This window comes from Protopterus annectens, chromosome 14.part0, assembly GCF_019279795.1.
Source record: "Protopterus annectens isolate FY-2018-M chromosome 14.part0, PAN1.0, whole genome shotgun sequence".
In the NCBI taxonomy this organism is placed as follows: Eukaryota; Metazoa; Chordata; order Ceratodontiformes; family Protopteridae; genus Protopterus; species Protopterus annectens.
This window is the reverse complement of record NC_056748.1, coordinates 277,365,875-277,390,633: the sequence shown is the minus strand read 5'-3', so window position 1 is coordinate 277,390,633 and position 24,759 is coordinate 277,365,875. Positions and strand designations below refer to the sequence as shown.

At 39.9% G+C, this 24,759-nt stretch overlaps 1 protein-coding gene across 6 annotated transcripts in view; it reads right to left on the bottom strand.

Annotated features, from left to right (window-relative positions):
* Positions 1-7,500: 7,500 nt before the first annotated feature.
* The window catches only part of MICU1 (mitochondrial calcium uptake 1), a 1,714,640-nt gene continuing 1,697,381 nt past the window's right edge, over positions 7,501-24,759 (bottom strand). For all 6 annotated transcript variants that reach the window (XM_044055989.1, XM_044055988.1, XM_044055992.1 and 3 more), the window contains one exon: positions 7,501-7,961. In XM_044055989.1, the coding sequence (XP_043911924.1) occupies positions 7,789-7,961 (173 nt within the window). In that variant the 3' untranslated portion in view covers positions 7,501-7,788. The remainder of the gene's footprint in view (positions 7,962-24,759) is intronic.

The following is a 24,759-nucleotide window of genomic DNA, read 5'->3' as shown; positions in this document are numbered from 1 at the left end:
TATGCCACAAATAGTTGCTCAGTCTTTCTGAAAGCTTTTGTTTTGTCCACGTAGAAGCGCAGCTGCCTGTTTAAGTCCAAAGAGTGCAGAAGTCTCTCCCCTTTATTCTGGGGATTTGGATAAAAAGTTGGCAAATGAATGGTTTGGTTAAGAGCCACAATGGATACTACCTTTGGCATAAATGTTGGGTTTGTCCTTAGAGAAACCCTGTCCGGATAGAAAATGATAAAAGGTTCCACTGCCAATAATGCCTGTAACTCCGAGACTCTTCTTGCTGAAGTTATTGCTAGGAACAGAGCAGTTTTCCATTATAAGAATTTTATCTCAGTTGTATTGGCTGGCTCAAAAGGAGGCAGTGTGAGCTTTTCCAAGACAAAGTTGAGGTCCCATGTAAGTATCGGTGCTCTCCTTGGGGGTCTTGAGTTTTTGGCCCCTCTGAGGTATTGTCTTAGCAGTGGATGTGAGAAAATAGGAGGTTCCGTATTGTAATGAGCTGAAATGCCAGAGGCATGGATCTTAATTGATGAGAAGGATAGGCCTTGTCCAGCATCTCAGTTATTTACTGCAAAATCTGAGGAATATTTGGTTAAAGTCCTTGTGCCTGGTTCCAAGCACAGAATCTCTTCCATTTTTCTGCATAAGATTTCCTGGTGCTGGGTCTCCTGGCTTCCAAAATGACACCCATAACTGCTTTAAAATAGGTGTGTTCTGAGTGGTTATATTATTCACCATGCAGCCAGATTTAAGGTTTTAAGTTGGCTGTGCAGGATCTGATTGTTTTGTTGGGTCAGGAGATGAGAAATTTGAGGCAAAGTCCAGGCTGGGTCTTGAGACAAGCTCTTTAGGATTGGGTACCAGTGCTGGCGTGGCCAGTCTGGAGCAATCAATCATTTTTGGCCTCTCTTGTCTGACTTTTAGGAGTACCCTGGGGAGGAGAGGTAGAGGGGGAAAGGCATAAAATGACAGGGTTTTCTAGCTGAATGATAGAGCATCCACCTTCCATGCTTGAGAGTGATAAGTCCTTGTGCAGAATTTTTGTAGTTGGCAGTTGTGAGGGGAGGCAAATAGATCTATGTCTGGGCATCCCCATTTCCTTGTTATCATGCTGAAGACTTGTGGGTCTAATTTCCACTCGTGAGGGTCCATGAGGTTTCTGCTTAGTTCATCTGCCAGAGTATTTTTCTTTCCTGGCAGGAATTGTGCCTGCTGATGTACTTGGTAGGTCAGTGCTGTGTTCTACAAAGTCATGGCTTGCCTGCAGAGGGGGTAGGAATGTGTACCCACTTGCTTGTTTATGTACCACATGACCATAGTATTGTCCATCTTTAGAAATAGTTGTCCTGGATGTAGTAGATCCTTGAAGGCTGTCAGGGCATTCTGTACAGCTAGCATCTCTTTTTGATTGATATGAAGATGCATTTGGTCTGTGGGCCACATGCCCTGAATACATTTTCCCGCCATGTGTGCCCCCCAGGCATAATCCAATGCATCTGTTGTTAGTGTCTGCCTGGCTGTGGGTAAAGTGAAAGGCTGTCCCTTGTTGTGGTGACAGGCCAGTGCCCACCATTGAAACTCCTGTTGTAGGCAGGGAATGAGAGTAATTATTGTTTCCAGGCTGTGGCAATGTTGACTCCAAACACTTTTTAGATACCATTGAAGCTTCCTCATATGCAGTCTTGCATATGGAATTAGCAGGATGCAGGATGCCATGAAGCCCAAACTCTGCAGATTTTTTCTTTCAGGTAGCTGGGTTTTTGTTGCCATCATTTGGAAGTAATGAGTCAGTTGCCTTTGTTTGTTTGGCGTGAGATAAGCCATCTGGGCAGTTGTATTTAAGCTTGCACCCAGAAATATTATCTCTTGAGAAGGCACTAATTTTTATTTCTTTTTGTTTACTGTGTACCCTAGGCAAATTAGTAATCTTTTTACAAACGCCAGATGCTTTAGTAGAATGTCCTTGCTTTCTGCTTGAATAAGGCAGTCATCCAAGTAGGGATATATTTGAATTCCTTTTTGTCTGCAAAATGCAATTACTGGTGCTAGGCATTTTGTGAAGACCCTGGGCACAGTAGATAGGCCAAAGGGCAGTGCAGAGAATTGATAATGCATTGAGCCAGCTATGAATCTGAAGTATCTTCTGCACAATTGTCTGATTGGGACATGCAGGTATGCCTCTGAGGTCCAAAGTAACTAGCCAAGCTTTCTTGCCCAGCATGGGTAGAAGTTGCTGCAGTGTCAACATTTTGAATTTTGGAACGTCCAGGAAAGTATTTAGAGTAGACAGGTCCAGTATTGGTTTCCAGGCTTTGTCCTTTCTAGGTACCAAGAAAAGTCTTGAGTAAAATCCTTGTCCCTGCTTTTGCTGTTGTACTTTTTGAATAGCCCTCAGGTCCATGAGAGCAGAAATTTGCTTTTGTGCCTCTGCCATGGGAGGGTGTGAAAGTGGAAGCTGTAACCCTGAGAAACAATATTCAGTACCCATTTGTCCTAAGTGATCATGTGCCAATTTTGTGAGAAAAGTGCCAGTTTTCCCCCTACGGGTGCTGCCAAAAGGTAAGTGCTTGGCATTGGTAGAGGAAAGGTTGTGATTTATCTTCTCCTCCTTTGTGGGCTGGAGCACCCCACTGTTTAGATCTGTATGCGCCTTGGGGCTGAGATCTGCCTCTTGGGCGTCTGTATCTGCCTCTTTGTGGCCTGTCTGACACTGGAAAGGACCAATTTTTAGAAGGCCAGTTCCTGCTAAATCTGGGTGGCTGAACCTGTAAGAAATCCTTTACTGTCTGCATTGATTTTGCTTTATCCTCCATTTTCTTTAACACCTCTTCTGCCTTAACACCAAAGTATCATGCTGTAATGGAGCATCCAATAATTTTGCTTTAACATGATCAGGTAAACTCTGTTCTTTTAACCAAGCATGCCTTCGAATGACAGAACCTGTAACTGCGGCTCTGCAGGAAGCCTCTAGTGAATCAAAACCACATTGCAAAGTATGCTTTCCCACTTGTTCAGCTGCATGCAGTAAGCCTTGCATTTCCTTGTTTTCAGGACATTCAGAGGTTGTAAGCATTTTCTGTTTTAGCAGAGACATTAGGTATTGGTTCATAGGTTAGTACTAGGCTAACTGCCCTTGCGAGCCATTGTAAGCCTAGCCAATTATCCCTTTTGAGACTCAAACCCTGCACCTTGTGTTTGTAAGGCAAACACCTTAACCATTAGGCCACCCTCCCAACCCTTAAAAGGTTGCTCCTCTCCAAGGAGACACACACACACAAGTGCAGGATTCAAACCCCTACCTAACTACTCTATGATACTACAGCAGTACGCATTTACACGATGTGCTATACACATTACTGTGTTGATATTTAAGCATGTGAAACTGGCAATTTAAAGCCCTTACAGCTAAAGTAGCAGAGGTGTAAAACTTTTTCCCCCCATCTGTCCAGTGCTCTGGAATCCCTATCAGAGGGAACAGGGTTTTTTGCAGTGGAAGCCTTGACCCCTTTGGGGCCCTGAGAAATTATTTCTGGATCAGCAGCAGGGTTTTTATAAAGACATTTATGTGAATCTGGAACCCTGTAGTACCTATCTGGCTTAACAGGTGCAGGGGGGTAAAGAATCGGGAGAAAAACTGGATTCAGAAAATACATCATCAACAATATCTAGCACAGGAGGGATAGCAAGAGGCCTGTGCTGAGGCAATAAAAGAAAATCTCTGAGCCTTTTCTTGGATTCTGAATAATCCTGGCTCTCCCAATGGAAATGCTCCCTCATGGTGTGCAGGGTTTCCCCAAAAGAGTAGTCCTCAGGCGGACAGGCTGAAGGGATAGATTCTTCAGCATCAGAGTCCTCATAGGGAGGAAGGGAATATCCCTGTTATGAAGAGGAATCAGAAGAAATAGAAACCTGGTCAGAGGTCAGTGTCTTGCCTAGGCCTTTTATCAGGAGGGGGATGGGAACCCCTGATCAAAGTAATTAGGCCCTCAGCCATTTTAAGCATCTGTTTCTTAGGCATGGATGACTGTCCAGAAGAATGCTGTACTTGTTTCTTTGTCTTTAAATGTGTTTTAGACTTTGCCTTGGCTGCTGAAGTGGTCTTGATAATAAGCTGTGTAGGTCTGAAAACACCCTCAAAAGCCGATGCCTGCTTAGCGGCTACAGACCCATCTGAGGGGATAGTTTCCGTAGGCCCAATACCTTGAGTTTCCAGAGGCCTAGTTGTCTCCACGTGGGAGTCGGAAGCAGCCTGTGGCTCTGAGGTAGCGGGTGTCAGGGGCTGCGAAAGCACCTCACTGAGAACCAGTGAACCGGCAACTGGCCTAGAAGAGGCTTCGTCGTCGGTTTTGGACCTCGGATGCCTGTCCTTTTCTTTGTCCTTGCGTTTTCTATGAATTCCAGTCATCGGTTGTTCTGACAGCATTATATAGTTAAACCTTCAGCCAAAGTAATGTAAAGCAAAATCGAACTGACACTTAATAGTGCACTGGTTGAATCTAGCACAAAACCGACAACGTCGTGTTCAGGGCCTTGGACAAGGAATACAGTAAGAATGAAAATCCTTATGAGGTATTTGTTTCCCACAAGAAATACAATTGTTAACTTTTACTGACATCGGTCTGGAGCAAGAAAAAGTTTCCCCAACAGGGTACTTAGCTTTATTGAAGACTTCGGATCTGAAATTCAATTTTGAAAATCTCAGGAGTCGGCCGACCAGCACTTGCAAACTGCTTTTGCTTCGGGCACCGCGCGGCAAGAAAGACTGAAGAAAATGGCATCGGCTGCAGTTTATATACCCCTGGCGCACTGATGTCAGGGAAGAGGCAACAGCAACCGACGCCGGGTCAGGGAAGAGGCAACAGCAACCGATGCCAGACCAGGACTTTGGAATTCAGGCCGACTGCAGGTAGCCTGCCAGCAGGATAACCCAAGTGTAATGACTGCAACAGTGAAACACGATGAACATCAATCCAGACATTGTTCCTATCGAAGAACGCGTCTCAGCACCTATGTCCGTTCCTGATGATGTCCCCAAAGTTGAACATTCAGTAATGACAGTCCCTGTTGCTAGACCTACTTCTAATTTTTGTGTCACACGATTTGGTCATATTTCCAGACCCAGTGTGAAATGCACAGCAACCTGGACATGCTTGTTTAAGTGTATTTAGTTTTGTATAATTGTATGTCAAAGGATTATTTCTGTACAATTGCATGTCAATCAGTGTTGTCATTAATGCATGAGCTATTTCTCAGAGAGGAAAGATGTAAAAGTGTGTGTGTTGTATCTTTAAGAAGCATTTCCAAGTGTGGCACGTGCATATAAATAACAAGCATGTGCAGGCAGCAGTGCCATTTGGAGACAGCATCCTGAGTATGAACATGTATATATGTGGGGTGGTAGTCAGTCTGTATAAGTTTATTTAAGTTTAAGTTACTAAGACTCAATTATGATGTGTCTGTATATAATAAAGATGCTTGAACAGAACCACAACTGATTGTTTTATCCTGACCAGACGCGTGACACCCTCTCGCCACGGTAAACATTAGTGAACCACAGTCTGGAAGTCCAGAAAAATAAGGGATGAGAAGCACAGAACTATAAATCTGTAAAACATATTACTGGCCATATATGTTTTCTGCAGGCCAATCAGTAAAACTAACATGTTTTTGGTGGTGATGGTGGTATGGATTTTAGCCCTTCAGAACCATTTTTCAAGGAAATGAGGCTCCCGGTGAGGCAGTAACAGACTATGAGCCACAATGGAATGCCTAACAGATGAGGAAGTATTAAGGCATTCAAGGAACACAAATTATATTAAACAAAAAAGAGGTACAACATTGCTTCTTCCGAGCTCTTCAGAAGTGTGCAGAATTCCTATGAAACTAAACACGCTCAAATATAAAATTTTATTGCATAATGAACAATGAAATTCAGTATATAACAATCATTTATTAAACACCCTGATATTATTCCAGTGAAGTTACAATTCTGAAGATATTGGATGATAACTTACAAACTGGATGCCATACACTAAGTTGTATATCAACACTGACCATGCACTGTTAGTCATCACATAGAATTACTGAAACTTTGGTGTAATTTTCTTTTATTAAAAGAGGTATTACATATTATAATTTATGAAAACTGCAAAGATTAACTAGACTGCAATAACAATGTCATTTTTGCTATGTGAAGATTAGGACTGAATGAAAAAAAAATGTGCTTTAAAATTTCATGGCACTACTACTGAAAACAACTGATAGATGTAAAAGATGCAAAAGGAGTTTATGTAATCCCAAATAATTTTGCTCTGATATGGGCATAAAGAACTAAAGGCTAAAAAACAACCTAACCTCACTTGGCAAGTTTAAAACTCATTACAGCCGAGTGACGTCTCCAGGTGTTTCTGCAGTTACCTCCTACTGCGCCTCTAGGCGTCAAATATTACCTGTTCATATTTGCATTAATAATTCCAAAACCATGTTACATAAAAGGTATCAGAATAGTTTATCTTGAAGCATACATGATGGCAAACACAATTGTATTGGTATATGACCTCTATCAATGAGTATTTGTTAGAACTGTAAGGTGATAACTTCATTTTTTAAAGGCTGAAGCCACACCCACTGGGAGTTAAAGGTACACACTCAAAAGAACTGCTCTGGAGGGAATGAGTTTGTGATGAGGTCAGCAGCATGTTATTAAAGCAACAGTGCAAATCAATCAAAAGTCCTCCCTTTTGGGATATGTGGAAGAATGACGATTTTGTGACTGCCTGCAGGTGTTTGTAAAGACAGAAAGATAAGCCAATAATGACAACTAGTTAACTCAGAGTTCTCCAAAAACAGGAGTTTAATTTACAGTTTAAAGGATTTGTAGATTTCCAAATCACTGCTCACAGAATGTCTGCTTGCCAAGTACTGTGAGTTTCACTGTGCTTACTACTGCATAGGATGTCATGCCAGAAAAAAGATATGGAATGTTGTTGGTAAGAGAACTATACGGCAGGTGCATAGGTTGCTTCAGCAGATCCTTTGGATTATTGGGTCTATAAACACACAATATACATTTTCAGTGAGCTGTATGCTCAATATTGTGGATATTAAGCATACTTTAGTTTCAGTGGTATGATTCTGGGGATGTTCGAATCAGTTGAGTGCTTATCAAGGACCTGTTCCTAACCAGTTTGGAAAGAGACAAACACATCCACATATGTAGTATACAGCATTGTCACTGACACATCAATCTGGAGTCAGCTACATACTTCTGCAGTTCATATCACCTTCACTCCCATACATCCCACTGCCACTATAGCAAAACAGGATGGAATAAAAGAATGAAAACTGTCATGAAGCACATAAGCCAGCAAGCTTTAAGAGAAGTAAATTGACTATGTACTTTTGCACCACGCAGCAGCCCTGTCACCTCTGGATAAGAAATCACCAAAGGACCTTGAACATTGTTGCTTAGTTAGGAGTAGCCATAGCAGTGCAAGTTATCAAACATGATGAATGATTGCTTCTTTAATAAAAACAAAATACATCAGATGACTGAATACAACAAGCTGGCAATAGAAGCCAAATGCATTTTACTTGCAAATTTAATGTTGTTACAAACCTCTCCCTGCGCTCAGTATCTGTATATAATGTCCTCTTAAAGTATGGCACAGTCAAACCAAAAATATATCAATCTTGACTAATTTTGGCCAGCCAGTCTGTATTTTCCCAAATAATAAATAAATAGGATGCCCAATTTATTTTTAATTCACTCAGTTCTGTTTTTGCAGTTGCATCTCATTCAGTGCCTTTCTGTTTAGGAACAGCAAAGTTCCAGGCTGTGTCCTGAGCACATTTCCACATGGCTCTCACAAGTCGAGTAAATCCCATGTCTTTAGGCTTCTCCAGGCCTCTCATCAGCCGCTGCTTCATGATTGAGACAAACTCCTTATTACTCAGCTCCCCATTTCCTGGTGGAAAGCAGAAAAAGAATGTCATTATTAATAAACAACTGGAGATCCACATATTACCAGCTAACCAGCTAGTTAGTGCTTTTGCCTTCTCTGCTTACATTAGTGACATATTTCCTTAAAGTGAACAACCAGTACTACAAGCTGCTAAATAGGAATGAGACCTAGTTATATAAATCTATGTCATACACGAACATGATGCAAATATTACTCATACTAGGCTGTATACAATCATAACCATCTACAGAGAACCCTGAGAATGTATCATAACATATGATAAAAAAAAAAAAAATCTGACCACATCTTACAAGACACTAAATGTATAGACAGGATATCAATTCTATTGTTTGTATTTAAAGGAAATGATAGTCTGACTGTGAACAGACAACCTGGCTACAGTCCACTGGACCACAGTATGTTTTATGCAAATAGTTACTCACAGGTTTTAACACCATTCAGTATATCAGGAGAAGTTTTACAGAATGAGACACTTTCCAGGTTTTCATTTACTTATTTAAAGTAAGTAGACTGGGCCAAAGGGCTCAAGGTAATTAAATGAAAACAATTTTCTAACAGCCAGGTACAAGCAACAGATACACACAGTACATGGTCAGCTACTGCACAGCCAGACAATGTCTACACTGAAAACAATACAAGCAAAGCCTAAACATTTCTTACACAGAATAACAATGTTTCACTGTCAACACACACTAACATTTTCACCACTTAAGGCAAAACAGAGACAGCCGACTTTCACAATGGTAACACACAGCTGAGATCCAAATGAGCAACTGCAGCGAATCCCATAGTTTAAGAGTTGCATCATTCCATCAAGTATAGAAATAGCACCAACACGAGTGCTTTATTCGTATCTGATTTTTAATAAGGTGTTAAGGAAAGGACAATGGTTAAGCCGTAGTACTTCAGACAGTAAGAACCTAAAGCTGTCTTTTGACTGATAGGGAGCTGCTAGAACAACAGAAGAATCTGGCAACAATAACTGGTAAATTGTGGCTGAAGGGAATTAGTAAGACTCCTTTGGCTAGAGTGGTGTTGGGATCAGGAGTTAACAAACAGAAAATATGCCAGGTTCCTAAAAGCACTATAACCTTTGCAAGACTCATGTACAAGCATATAGAGAAGGTTAAAGGAGGTCCCAGCCAACCCCCTGGGTATTTAATCTGACATACAAAGAACACCCTGCCCCTCTCCTGCAAGGAGATGGCCCAATAATTCAGTACATTGGAGAGATGCTTTGTGTACAAATTTTTATATTTTCTTTTTATAAACTCAGAGTGATGTTGACAACATTATTCTATAAGGATTTAGTGAATGGCCAAGGTAATTTTTCAAAACACCATATAACGAAGGTGGTGCTCAGAAGCAGGCTGAGATCCTTGAATACTCATCTTCACATGATCTTGCCCATTTGTATATGTATCCACAGGTTCTGACTGAGAGAGTGCATCATTAACTTGCATCCTATAACGAAGATTATCCAAACAATTATTTAACCAATAAATTGTTGGGGATACAAAGTTTTACTGCTGAACATCAGGAAGTAATCTACCGTGATATCCCATATGGACATGACAAACAATACCGCCATCATGAAGCTTGTAGACTACAACTCAACACAAGGATATCATACTGCAGCTATTGTCTTACATTTTTTTACATTTTTTGATCCTGTACACCATGAAATAATCATTTAATGCTTAAAACAAGGCTGTAAAACATCCTCATTAAAATGGCTCACTAACTACATAGTAAGAAGAAAGCAAGTAGAAGTCTGTTAGAATACACTCTTAGAACCCTACTAACATAATTTAAAAGTTACTCAAGGTCCCTTCTTTGGGCCGCTCTTATTTTTTGTATGTACTAATAAGGTACATCTACACATACAGGAAATGCCACTAGTAACATGCTTACAATTTGACACATACAGTACAGACACATTACAAGCATAAAGGGACCTGCAGACATACTTCAACTCCCTCAAAAATAGATTTATGACAATAGCCCATGAAAAGAAAACAAAAGTAATCTATTTTGGTAAACAGTGACGGGATAGTATAGCCATTCCAAGCTTGATTACATCTAAAGTATGAGAAATTATGGCCCAAATGAACAGGCTAAAAGTTGGAAATGCTTAGCAATTACTGACAAAGATCTGTCCTTCAAGGAATGTATCAACACAGTGAAAAATAAATTAGCTGTAAAATTATTGTTTTGTATAGAATAAAGCAGTCTTTGATGCTAAGCATCAGGTTGGCTGTAGCATACACAGGACTGTTATTTAAATTCCTTTACTATACCACTATTACCAGGAAAATAACCAAGCATGTGGCTGATCAGCTCGTAAGTGCCTATGACAGAGCTGCCAAGTTTGATGAATTTCAAACACAGAATATTACATGATTAATAAATATTTATATTCAAACTGTAACACAGCAACCAGCCCTATCCCCTAAATTAAAGTGGCATGGTCAAGCAAAGCCCTAATACCTGCTAAACAAACATTGCTACATATCCTCAAAACTGGCAAGACGGGTTCCTATCAGCATTTCGAATGTTGAAAACGCCGAATTTAATTTAACGGACTGAAATGTTCGAAATCTCAGATCAGCGAACTAACGGAATATTGATTTCTTTCCCAGGGAAAGAAATCGGTGGGCCATCATCGGAGTTTACTATTTCCTCCACTGTGGTGCGGGCTCGGAGTTAGTATATTTAAGTAGGGGGGGTGTGGGGTGCGAAGCCACTTACTTCTGTCAGTGTTTAAAGTATTGAAAAAAATTTTTTTTGCACGGAACACCAATTTCTTTCCCTGGGAAAGAACTCTATGTTCCATCAGTTCGCTCTTCTGAGATTTCGAACATTTCAGTTCGATTAAATTGCATTCGGCGTTGTCAGCATTCGATATGCTGATACAGACCTGGAAAGACAGCATCAAGTTTTTTTCCTACCCGCTAAATATAACAAGTTTCCTCATTCCATCAGATTTACAGATAACATAGCTAAATTCAAAACCATGCCTAAAACCCTTGATCTTCAAAAAGCAGTGCGCATGTCTGAAGATCATGACAGATGGCTGCCTATAGACACCATTGCCTCTACTGCTGTCAGCTGTTTAAACTTATATTTCAAGTTTAATGGTCGTCAGATGTTTGGTGGACTTATCTGGTTTGACGGTCCTTTGACCAGTGTTTCTTGAGAATGGATTGCTGTTTGTCTGTCCTGTCCACTGAACATGAAGCAATCAGTAAGCATGGAGAGAGTTGGAGTGTGCTGCTGCTTACACTCAGCGTTTTGCCAATTAATTTGCTCCTACAGGGGACGCGGTTTGTTTCAGGACATTATTCATGAAAATCTTCTGAGACTGCTGTGATTCTAGCTACCCTATTGTCTGTAGCTTGTAATTTTACGTTCTGTGTGTTTCTGCTTATATTACTAACATAGTTGTAAAATTACTGTTTTTATAGACATTGTGGTTTATTATGTACTACTTCTATTACACTATTAATCTTTTCATTCATCTTTTAGCAACTTTGTTGCAATTGTAGTTTATACATACTCACATGAATTTTGTTTTGACTCTGCAAAACATCTGACACAATGTTTGATGGACTCTGAAATTTACTGCTCAGAACATATAATTTTTTGTATGGCAGATGCTTTATTGGGCTTTTGTTTTTGTACAGTTTAAGTTTTAGAATGCTTTTAATAGCTGCAATGTTTATTGTGCTGTGCTGAACTATGTATTTTATTTAAAGTACTTACAATTTAATAGCAATTTTCTAAGTAGCACTCAGTTTTACTGTGAAATTTATATGCATCTGTGCATTGCTTCTTGTTTTGATAACAGCACAGGGCTTAAGCTCATAAAATTTAAGTTAACATGTATATTGTAAGAAGGCAAGGTAATGTCCTTAATCTGTCTACAAGTAGTTGGTTACCAACATCATAATATTTTTCTAGGATATTGCACGTATGGGTAACTTTACCTTACTGATGATGTGTTTCTCCATTGCCCAACATACTGACCAGAAGTTGCCATTGTCCCATTTGACTAACATACTAAATCAACAAAGACTGAAATTAAAAACGTTTTTGCAAAGGAAGACTGCCCCTGCACTTCCCAAAACGGAGACCCTGGCCCTACATGTTCCAATTTCTATAAAATTTCTATCAAAGGTCCCACAACCCATCAAAAATAGAAATACATTTACTCCTTTCTTGAGGGCCTTAAATGCAGGATACCTTCCAGAAAGGTCTTAATGGATAAATTTGCTGTTATCTGTGGAAAAACTTGACTCGCATGTAAAAACTGCATTAATATGTGCTTTGAGGGAGATTATGTCAAAGCTGACTCAAATAGAGGGATAAAGTAATTCAAGATTTTACTTATTTATTTTAGTTTATGTTTAACTATGAACATCCAGCAGGATGGTCCCATTTTAAGTGCAGTCCCAGACAGATAACTCCAAGACAATACACAAGTTATAGTAGAAATTATACAGTTAAATAATACACAATAAATAATCCAAGACAATACACAAGTTATAGTAGAAATTATACAGTTAAATAATACACAATAAATAATCCAACTAATTTGCATATTTATTACATTTGTAAATATGATAGTCTAAGTTGAAAAGAACCCGTTTTCAGCCAAGACCAGGAGAAAAAAGCACCAGATACATTAAAATCAAAATGTTGCATTATACACAGTCATACATTACAGCAGTACAGACACTACATAAAATATTAGGTACACCGTAATGCACTGATCATATACATGTAGTATAAGAAAAAGTATTTACATATTACGCATTCCCAGGGGACATGGTGAAGTCAGCATCATAGGTCAACAGGTAGCACATTTCACCTTTAATGCTGAAAGATCAGAAAGACTATGGGATCTACTCTCACACAAGGTACCAGGATTCATTTTGTAATACTGACACTGCAGTGCAGCATTGGGGGCTGCTGCACTCCAGAGTGTGCCATCCTTCATATGAAACAAGACAATGAACACAGGTCTAGTCCGCCCAACTTAGTAGCTTAGATGGATATAAAAAGATCTCATGGCACTTATCGGAAAGACTAGGAATGCTTTATACTGTTAAACTCTCATTCATAATACAGTACACAACTTCAATATATACCCTTTAATTTATATGCCATATATTTTTTAATTTTCTTTGCTGAGTTTTACACCCCTCAACCCCACTGTGACACTTTTCGACATAACCCTCTTCATGTCATCTAGTATGTCTCCATATTTATCACTTTGCTATATAACAAATCTTCATATCGCTTCTTCCTTAAACACCATATCACTATCAAACATTCCATCCTATTTATCCACATCATTCTTCTTTCCGTGACTCCCATACAATAGCACATTCATATCAGTTTCTATAAAACCTTCCTAAAGTGCCCCTTAAATAATTTCCAAAAATTATTAATCTTCTTTTACTCCAAAAACATGTTTTGCTGTTTCTTCAACCCCATATGCATTGCATAGTCTTTCTTCCTGTGTCTTACATTTCATGTTTGCTTTCATTTGCAATTTATCCAGTAAAAACCTCCATGAAACTCCTCATACTCATAAAAATGCAGTCTTTTTGCTCTGTCTATTACTGCCTCCTTTATCTTATATTTTAAATCTTCCCATAGATAACATTTCCTTAAATAATTTTCTTATACCATTCCCTCCTTCATCCCCTTTTACTTCATCTATTTTTTATTTTCCAAAACCTCATTTATCCCAATACTTTTCCATTGTCTCACTTATACTTTCTCATTTTCTTTTCTTTACCCTTTCATTCCATTCATAAATCCTCATACCTTCCTATATAACAAGGTACATACAGACTTCTCTTTTACAAACAAATGGACACCACATACATAACATGCTTATTAAATTCAACTCTCTATTTCCTTTAAAATTACACAATATCCCCTTTTTAATAGGGTTTGGCCTTGAACCCATCCAAAAACTAAATACGATTCCCAGCAATTCTGTCTCAGATACAACTGGAAAAATGTACACTCCTCCCATGTAAGCTGGACTTTCTAATATGTACATTTACTCATCATATACCTTTTCCCTATATCCATCCATCCATCCACAACCCTTTTGGGTTTGGGGTGTCACTTCAAAAGCGGCAATCATCTAAAGCCAAAGTTCACACTGCCAGGTGGCTAGCCCTGCCCCGTCTGTTCTTTCATACCACACACACACACAAACACACAATCACACCTATGGCCAATTTAGAGTGTCCAACTCACCTATTGCATATGTTTGGAATGTGGGGACATGGAAGCACCCATAGGAAACCCATACAAACACAAGGAGGACATGCAGACTCCACAAAGAAGACACCTCGGCCAAAAATTGAACAGAAGAACCTACAATGCTATCTACCGAAAAGTCCTCCACTACACTGTTAACATCCTAAGTGCCTGTAAAATCGTTTCACTGACTCTAACTTGCTTCCTGTCTTCCACAATGTATCCCTAACACACTTCTCATTCACTGTACAATATATTCCCCCATCTTAACCACATCACCAAACTATTTTTTTTTTAATGTTAATCTTAGTTTCAACAACTGTGTTTTTTTTTTGTTACCTCTGATACCACTTCAATCATCCAACCTTCTTTATAATCATCACCAGCTGTTTAAACCTACCCGTCCCCCAGGCAAAAATCTCCTATCCTTCACTCTTGCACATCAATGGAACTCCCTATCACAATCCATCCGTACCACCAGAAACCTCTCTTCCTTTAAAAACTCACTTCACTCACACCTCATATCTCAGTGGGAATTCTCCTGGTCCCAACCCCACATAACCTCTTCACCTCTCACTTCTCCCATTTCATATATGACTCAGCAAGAACCAATCCATGAGTATATAACTATCCTAGATTTACAATGCTGACTTTTTATCTCTGAAATTGTTTCTTTAAATACAGTGTTTTTATTTTGTACTTAATGTAACCAAAACTTTGACTGTCATTTTTGTTTCAGAAAGTGTATGTTTAAATTCAATGTTTTTACTAGTACTTTTGTACTTTCTGTAACAAAAGCTTTTATTTTAATTTTGTTTGTAATTTTTTTTGTTTGTTTTTGGAGATTTTCTCCCCAGGACTCCATTGAAAACGGGTTCTTCTTGGCCTTAAGGACTATCCCGTACAGTTGTGTACACTTACCATAAATGTAGATGTTCCGAGTGTATTCACTGTTGCAGTCATCACATTTAGGTTATCTGCTTGCAGTAGCCCTCAGTCAGCCTGATTATCAAAGTCTTGGGTCCTGTGTCGGTTGCTGTCTCATCTTCCATGACGTTAGGTAGTCAGGGGTATAAAGCATGCAGCTGATGCCATTACATCAGTTTTTCTTGCCCCAGATGTCAGGTGCCCCCTTTAATGGGAAGCAATTTTATATATATATATATATATATATATATATATATATATATATATATATATATATATATATACACACACACAAGGTTATACCGCCAAAAAAAAAAGCAAATACACCAAAAAGCGTTTAAGTATAGTAAAGGAGAATAGAGGTACAGCCAAAAGACGTCAGGGGGCTGGAGGGAGGGTAACCAGGACTGCAACAGTGAATACACTCGAACATCTACATTTATGGTAAGTGTACACAACTTTACTATGTTCTTCGTGTTTCACTGTTGCAGTCATCACATTTGGGTAGATTCCAAAAGCTAAGGATGGCAGGGGGAATTCAGATGGCATTAGGACCAGCTATAAAGCACTGCAAGACTGCAGTGGCAAAGCCAGCTCTGGATTTAGAGAAAATTGGCAGATGGTAATGCTTGGTGAAAGTATTTACAGAACTCCAGGTAGAAGCTTCTAGGATGTCCCTGGTAGGGACGCCTTTGAGAAATGCTGTAGAGGTAGATGCAGCCCTGGTTGAGTGGGGTCTGATCCCCTGTGGGATAGGTTTTCCATGGTGCTTATAGCAGAAATGAATGCAGTGGCCTATCCATTTAGAAATGGTTTGCTTTGAAACAGCCTTCCCCTCTGCCCCTGCAGCCAATGCCACCAGCAGTTCAGATTTCCTTTGAGGTTTAGTCCTGTCCAAGTAAAATCTAAGTTGTCTGTGCACATCTAACGAGTGCAGCATCTGTTCCCCTTTGTTCTGTGGATTAGAAAAGAAGGTTGGCAAATTAATGGAATGATTAAGAGCTACACTGAATACCACCTTGGGCATGAAAGATGGATTGGTCCTGAGGGACACCCTGCCTGCATGAAAGATGATGAAAGGCTCCACTGCCATAAGGGCCTGTAATTCAGATACCCTTCTTGCTGAAGTGATTGCTAAAAGGAAAGTTGTTTTCCAAGAAAGGAATTTTAACTCTGCATTTGCAGCAGGCTCAAAAGGAGGAAGAGTGAATTTTTCCAATACAAAATTAAGGTCCCAGGCTAGAGTTGGGGCACTCTCGAGTGGTTTTAAGTTTTTGGCCCCCTCTGAGGAACTGCTTGAGCAGTGGGTGAGGAAAAGAGGGGTGGTTCTGTGTTGTAATGAGCTGAAATGGCTGAGGCATGAATTTTGATGGAGGAAAAGGAAAGGCCCTTGTGAAGCATCTCAGTTAAGTATTGAAGAATCTGAGGTAAATTGGGCGCTGCTGTGGTCATCCCTTGAGTTTGGTTCCAGACACAGAATCTTTTCCATTTTCAGCATAAGATTTTCTAGTACTAGGCCTCCTTGCCTCCAAAATGACATCCAACACTTGTTTACTGAGGAATGGTAATAGAGAGCTCAGGTAATTAGCCAGGCCGCCAGGTTCAGGGTTTGAAGCTGGGGGCTGAGGAATGGTAATGGAGAGATTAGGTAATTAGCCAGGCTGCCAGGTTCAGGGTTTGAAGCTGAGGGTGCAGAATCTGGCTCTCCTGCTGAGACAGCAGGGTAGGGGTCTGATGTAGGTGCCATGGGGCAAGGTGTGACACACTGCGCAAGAGGGGGTACCAGTGTTGGCGTGGCCAGTCTGGTGCATTCAGTATCATCCTTGGTTTGTCCTGTTTGATCTTTAGTAGTACTTTGGAGAGGAGAGGCAGAGGAGGAAAGGCATAAACTGATAGATTTTTCCAGCTGAAGGACAGGGCATCCACTTTCCAAGCTTGTTTGTGGGGAGTCATTGTGCAGAATTTGTCCAATTGGTAGTTCTGGGGGGAGGCAAACAGGTCTACATCTGGGATCCCCCATTTATTGATCAACATGTTGAAAATCTTTGGTTCCAGTTTCCACTCATGTGGGTCCATGACATTTCTGCTTAGTTCGTCTGCCAGTAGATTTAGTTTTCCTGGCAGGAACTGAGCCTCTAGATGCACTTGGTAGCTCAAGGCTCTGTTCCACAGAGCCATGGCAAGTCTGCAGAGGGGGTAAGAATGGGTACCCTCCTGCTTGTTTATGCACTACATAACAGTTGTGTTGTCCGTCTTTACCATTAAATGCCCTGGAAGAATGTGGTCCTTCAAGGTTGTCAGAGCATTCTGTACAGCTAACATTTCTTTTTGATTGATATGCAGGTGCATTTTACTTGGGTTCCATTTGCCCTGAACGCACTGTCCTGCCAGGTGTGCCCCCCCATGCATATTCTGATGCATCTGTTGTTAGGGTTTCGGCGGCAGGGGGTAGAATGAATGGAAGTCCCTTGTTTTGGTGGCAGGCCTCTGCCCACCAAAGGAATTCTAACCGTAGGCAAGGTATGATAGGAATCATTGCTTCTAGATCCTGAGAATGTTGACACCATAGGCTTTTTACATGCCACTGTAGTTTCTTCATATGCAGTCTTGCATATGGAATTAGTAGAATGCACGAGGCCATGAACCCCAAGGCTTGCAGTATTTGCCTTGCAGATAGCTGAGTTTTTGTGGCCACTAGTTTGAAGTAAGTTGTCAAATGAATTTGTTTCTCAAGCGTGAGGAAAGCCATCTGGGAAGTTGTGCTCAAGCTTGCTCCCAGGAATTTAATTTGTTGACAGGGTACCAGATATGATTTCTTTTCATTTATGGTGTACCCCAGACAAGTTAACATCCTTTGTACAAATGCCAGATGATTCAGAAGTATGTCCTGGCTTTCTGCCTGAATTAGACAATCGTCCAGGTATGGGTATATTTCAATATTTATTTGCCTGCAAAATGCAATGACTGGAGCTAGGCACTTTGTGAATACCCTGGACGCAGTAGATAAGCCAAAGGGCAGTGCAGAGAACTGACAGTGCATGCAGCCTGCTTTGAAGCGTAGGTATTTTCTGCAAGAGTCCCTGATTGGGATGTGCAGGTAGGCTTCCTTTAAATCTAGTGATGCCAACCAGGCATCTTTGCCTATCATGGGAAGCAACTGAAGAGTTAGCATCTTGAATTTTGGAATCACCAAAAAGGTGTTTAAGATAGACAGGTCCAGGATAGGACACCATGAGTTGTCTTTTCTGGGTACCAGGAAACGTCTTGAGTAGAAACCTTGTCCCTTTTCCTCTTCCGGTTCAGCCTGAATAGCCTTTAATCTTAAGAGAGAGAGTACTTGCTTTTGAGCCTCTGCCCACTGATTTGGGGGTAGATCTGGCCAACCGTTTGGGGTTGGTAACGTGTGGAAGTGAAATCTGTATCCTTAGGAAACTATGTTTAAAACCCATTTGTCCTGGGTAATGAGTTCCCAGTTCTTTGCTTGCAGAGCAATCTTTCCCCCTAAAGGAGCAGTCAGTTGAGAAGTGCTTGGAAGTTTTAAAGTTAAGTCATTGAGACAGCTTACCATAGGGGGGAGTCTTACTACTCCCTGATTTGGAAGTGGGAGCCCCCCACTGCTTAGTCCTGTGCGTACCATGAGACTGAAGCCTGGGTGTTCTGCTGGTTCAGGGTTTGAACTGAGAAGGCCTGGAAGAGGCAGGAAAGGACCAATTTTTTGAGGGCCAATGCCTACTAAATTTAGGAGGCTGCACTTGCAAGAATTCTTTAACAGTTTGCATAGATTTAGTTTTTCCCTCCATCTTTTTAAGAACTTCTTCTGCTTTGTCACCAAAGAGGCGGTCCTGATTTAAGGGAGCATCCAGCAATTTAGTTTTAACATGATCTGGCAAAGATTGCTCCTTAAGCCAAGCATGCCTTCTAAGTACAAACCCGGTGACAGCAGCCCTGCAAAATGCCTCTAGTGAATCAAAACCACATTGCAAAGTATGTTTTCCAACCTGTTCAGCAGAATGCATTAAATCATGTAAATCCTTATTTTTAGAACAATCAGGAATCAACCTCATTTTCTGTTTAAGCAATCCAATAATATGCTGCTGATACTTTAACATATGAAACTGGCAATTTAAGGCCCTGATGGCCAAGGTTGCAGAGGTGTATACCTTCTTAGCCCATCTATCCAGGGCCCTGGAATCTCTATCAGAGGGGGTAGGATTTTTGGCAGTAGTAGCCTTAATGCCCTTGGGTCCCTGTGAAATGGTCTCAGGATCTGCAGTAGGATTTTTAAAAAGGAACTTGTGAGAATCAGGAACCCTGTAATATCGATCAGGTTTTCTGGGAGCAGTCAGGGGCCAAGCTAGATTCCGAAAAGGCATTGTCAACAATGTCCAGCACAGGAGGGATAGCTAAAGGCCTGTGTTGGGGCAGGAGTAAGAAATCTCTAAGTCTCTTTTTAGAATCAGAGTAATCCTGGCTTTCCCAGTGAAAATGCTCCCTAAGGGTATGCAAGGTTTCACCAAAAAAAAAAAAAAAAATCCTCTGGGGGAGAAGCAGAGGGAATAGAGTCTTCTGCATCAGAATCCTCATAGGTAGAGAAGGGTAAATAGAGGCCTGACCATGCGGTCTGGACGTCGGTTTCCTAGGCATGGTTCGAGTTTTAGGCCTAGAAGAAGAAGATGGCATTGGTTTAATAAGCAAGTCAGTAGGCCTGAATACACCCTCAGAAGCCGGTGCCTGCACAGCGACTCCGGACCCATCCCAGGTAGAGACATCCACAGAGGTTCCACAGTTGAAGCATCTCGCTGCATACCGGACTCCAAATGGGTCACAGTAGAGGCCTGCGAATCTGAAATAGTGGGTTATCAGGGGCTGCAAAAGCACCTCACTGAGTACTGGCGAAATGGCGACTAGCTTAGGAGAAGCATCGTCGGCAGCTTTGGACCTAAGTGGCCTGTCTCTGTCTTTATCTTTGCGTTTTTTCGGAATGTCGGTAGTTGGGTGGTTTACCAAAGACATATCTGGATAATTGAACCGAGTACTAAAATATTTAGAAGCGAAAATGTACCGACGGCGAATAGTTTGCAGTTTAAATAAAACACAAAACCTACAGCGAGGTACGTCGTGGTCAGGGCCTATGCAAGGAATACAGTACGAATGAAAATCTTTATGAGGTATTTGCTTTCCACAAGAAATACAATTATTGACTTTTACTGACATCGGTTTAGAGCAAGAAAAAGTTTCCCCAATGGGATACTTAGCTTTAGTTGAAGACTTTGGTTCTGAAACTCGAAAACGAAAATTTCAGGAGTCGGCCGACCGACACTTGCAAACTGCTTCTGCTTCGGGCACCGCATGGTAAGAATGAGTGATGTAATGGCATCGGCTGCATGCTTTATACCCCTGACTACCTGATGTCATGGAAGATGAGACAGCAACTGACGCAGGACCCAAGACTTTGATAATCAGGACGACTGAGGGCTACTGCAAGCTGATAAACCAAATGTGAAGACTGCAACAGTGAAACATGAAGAACATCTGCAAATAAATAAAAAATAAATAAGTATCTGCATATATCAAAAAAGGTAACCTCATACACTGTTTTATTTCACATCCTGCTTCATCCTTTCTACTACATTCATTACTATCAGAAAATGTTTCTACTCATTGGGCATCCATTCTTCACTCTCCTTTTCACTCATGTTATCTTTCATATTTACCAAACCCCCCACCCAAGTGTTCTCACACACCAAATTCTCCATATTAATTAAGCTATCCCCCCACACCCATACATGCTCAATATTTCACAAATCTCTGCGTAAACTAAATTAATTGAAGCCTTTTACAACTCCACAATACTAATTTTGACAAATGTTTCCTTCTACTTTTTCTCGGGCAATGCTACATATTGCCTCTGTTATTCCTTATACTCCTGTTACTTGTCTGTCTTTAATCCCATACAGTCCTTCATACATTACAAATTTTACCACTCCCTGAACTCTTTTTTTCTAATCAGTATAATCAATACTTCCAAAATAACAGACTTCCATTGTTAAAGATCCTTTCTGACCTTTCTTCCATACAATTTTTGTTGCACTATCTGAGATTGCCTTCCTTTTATACTCTCCTCAAAACATTCATCCATTCATTTCTCCAACACTTTTTTTCTCCCACTCATTCATTTTTTTTCTTTTTATAAAATTCATAAATTTGCCCATCTGGTCTTGCAGTTGAGCTTTCCTTCACTACATTTTGCACATCTTCCAACTCCTTTCTTCTAATAACTCTTTACAAACTGTAAACTTTTCCTTTTTTGTGTGCATCTTACGTTCCAGTGCTCATCCTCAACTGCTTCCACTTTGGCAAAGATTTATTCACACTCATCTTGCCACTACATTCAGAATTTTGTTACACTTATTGCTTCCTTGTCATCCTCTGACCATATTATCCTTCACTCTGTAGTTTACTAATTTCCTTTCAAAACTAAGACACCTCAGCTTTATCTTTCACAAAAAAGTATATTTATAGCAAATCTTTATTTCTTTCTTCATTTCTTTCATACAATTGTCTTTCTTACCTTCTCACTACTTTTTTCTAACAAATAATTTGTTTTCCATTTTCTCTATCTCTAAATACACATTTTTAGACTTCTCTTTATACTGAACTACTATCGTGTCCATGAGTTATAAAAAGGTCTCATTGTCAAATCTCCCTTTTACATCTTTTTTCCACCTGTAATTCCTTACTTTTAACAATATTCCTTGTCAAATTGTGTATCTCATTCCCTTCTCTGATCATTTCTTTATTCTTCCCAATCCTAGAACATAACTGTTGTGCTACTTTGTCCCCTTGAACTTCTTTTGCATTTGCTGAAGAATGAAACAATATATTTTTGCACTTATATTAACCTTCATATATGTAAACCAATACTCTTTACCCAGTATTACCCTTTCATGTCTCATAACCATATACATGCTCATTTCTTCAAATAAAACCATCGTTGTCCCTTCCACCTGTATACAAATACACTACAATTAATCTTAGTGACTTTGGTCTAACTCTCATATCACCTATAAGCACTTGCTGTGCGACCCTGATTATACTACCCATTATTTTTATACTCCGTTCTTTCGTTAAAACTGCAGCACTTGGAAATGTTTCCCGAACATCCAAATAACTTCCTCCTACAGAATTCTATTATCCTCTTTTTTCTCTCTCTAAAAACTAGTATACAGTAAGTATAGAATGTTCAACTCTAACGTCCTACTCCATTCCTGTATTATCTTTTAAAACATTGTTTTACACTGTGTAAACTATCCAACATTATATCCACATTAACCTTTTCCTTCTTTGCTAGTCATACTTCGTAACTTTCTTTTTTCTGTTGCTCACTATATCTCCTAATGACTTTACTTTTTCTGATCGCATTTCCAAATGTTTCTTCCCCTTTGCCTAACACAAATGTTATCACTTATGTTCTTATTATTTTCCTCAGTTACATCATTTGTCTGACTGCCACCCTTCTGCTTTAGGCAAACCTCTCTCCTCTGACCCTTTTTCCTTTCTGTTCTGTGTTTTTTTACTTATTCCTTCATCTATATCTTTAACAGTCTTCTTTTTCCATCCCATTTTCATTCAGAGTTTCTTGCACTATAAGCAGATGAACCACACACAAACCATCTCCCCACACTTCCCATCATCTTACTGCTCCTGAAACAATGTCCAAATTCCCCATATTGTTCACACCTTCTTGTTACAGTCCTGCAGTAAATGGTAACATACCTTCACAAAAAAGGACACAACTTGGGTTTACCCCAATATTTTCTATTCCCCTTATTTATATACAACTAAAATAACATTTGTCTTGTTTTCTATTTTATTTTTGTGACTTTCAATGCAACCTACACATTCCATGCCTTAATCCATATTGTGCTACCAGCACACATATTATTTTGCACACACACTGACATTTGTGAAAAAAAAATATTTCACTTCATCTATCTCAGAAGTTTTGAAATAGTCAATTTTATTTTCAGTTGCATATTACATTTTGAAAAGTGTAATCACACCAACAAACACAAAACCTTTCCATCTCACATTCATTCATAAACTTTTCAGCTTCCAAAACATTTCAAAGTTTATTTCACAACACACTTCATGTTCCAAGTACATTAATGCCCTCACATTGTCTACCTTCAATTCCTAAAGTCAGAACCATTTTGTCTAAAATGGCATATTTGTTTATAATGTCACTGTTTATTCTTACCACTGCTCTTCTCACCGGTGATGCTCCTTCCACTCCCCTGTCTTTCACCTGGCGACAATCACAAAATGCTGCAGCATATGGTGACAAAACCCTTTCTTCCTGCCATTTCTCCAGCTGAATCATTCTTCAAACATTTCAATTAAACTTTCCGCCTCATCGTTGTCTGCAGCCCTCTCAGAGCGCATACCCTTAGAATAGGTTACTCTGGTAACTGGGCATGCCTCTTCTTTACTCATCAGCATCTCTGACTCCTGCATCACCCGCGATTCACTCTCATAACTCTCTTCAGCAGCTTGTTTGATTTCACACTCTACTTGCTCCTGTGAAGAAGTGAATCAGTGTTCTACTGCTTCACTCCAGAATAATTCTGTTCGTATTCATTCAGCATGTTATCTGGTACAGTGTGTCATGTTAGTTTTAGATATGTCCTAGTTAATGTGGTAGTCAAATGGTACATTTTGCTTAATGATGACTCCTAGACGTTTAGTCTGGAATATTTGTTCTGTAGTAATGTTTCTACAAATTAGCAGCAAGTGTAACAAGTGATGAGGATTCACTACAGCTTGGCAGTTGATAGGCCCCTGCAGCACATGCAGGTGGGTTAAAAAAAGGAATGAATGCAATAGTTGCACATGAAGGGATTTAAGTCTGTTTGTTTGATAGTTCTTACCCATGGGGGATGTATAATCCAAATGTTACCAATGAAGGTGGAAAACAGTTACCAAATTTATTGAAGACACAGTAATATGGAACCTCAGGTGAGTGGATTTTCTAATGCTCTGTTGTAAGGCCTTATAATTAATAGCATTATACAGGGATTCACAGTGTGGGTAGTAGAGAAGTTTGCTGGCTAAGCACAATTATGGATAAGTGAGGCAGCGGTTACATTCAAGCCAGTTAAGATCAAGTAAAAACAGATAACAATGAGTACAACTACTACACCCATATATAAAGCAGACAATCTTGCTATATGCTTGTTCCAGATTGCTTTGAAGGGGTGAAGCTAAGTTATTAATGAGGTGAAAAGCAGTGCATGACACAAGGGAGGAGGCAGCATCTAGCAGTGGAAATTCTTATTCCAACTGGTAGCAAAGATATAGCTCTGTACAGTCTGACCAAAGTGATGTTATTTGTTCTACCTGTGCATATGGACATTTAAATTAAGTTCATTACCAAGGGAAATGTTGAGACTTCAATTTCTAGAACTGACGTCAGCTTGACTGAAGGGATCTGGAGTAGGTTACATGTTGAGGAATGCATACGGTTTGGATAAGTTTGGTACTAGAAAGTTATGGGAGAAAGTTTAGC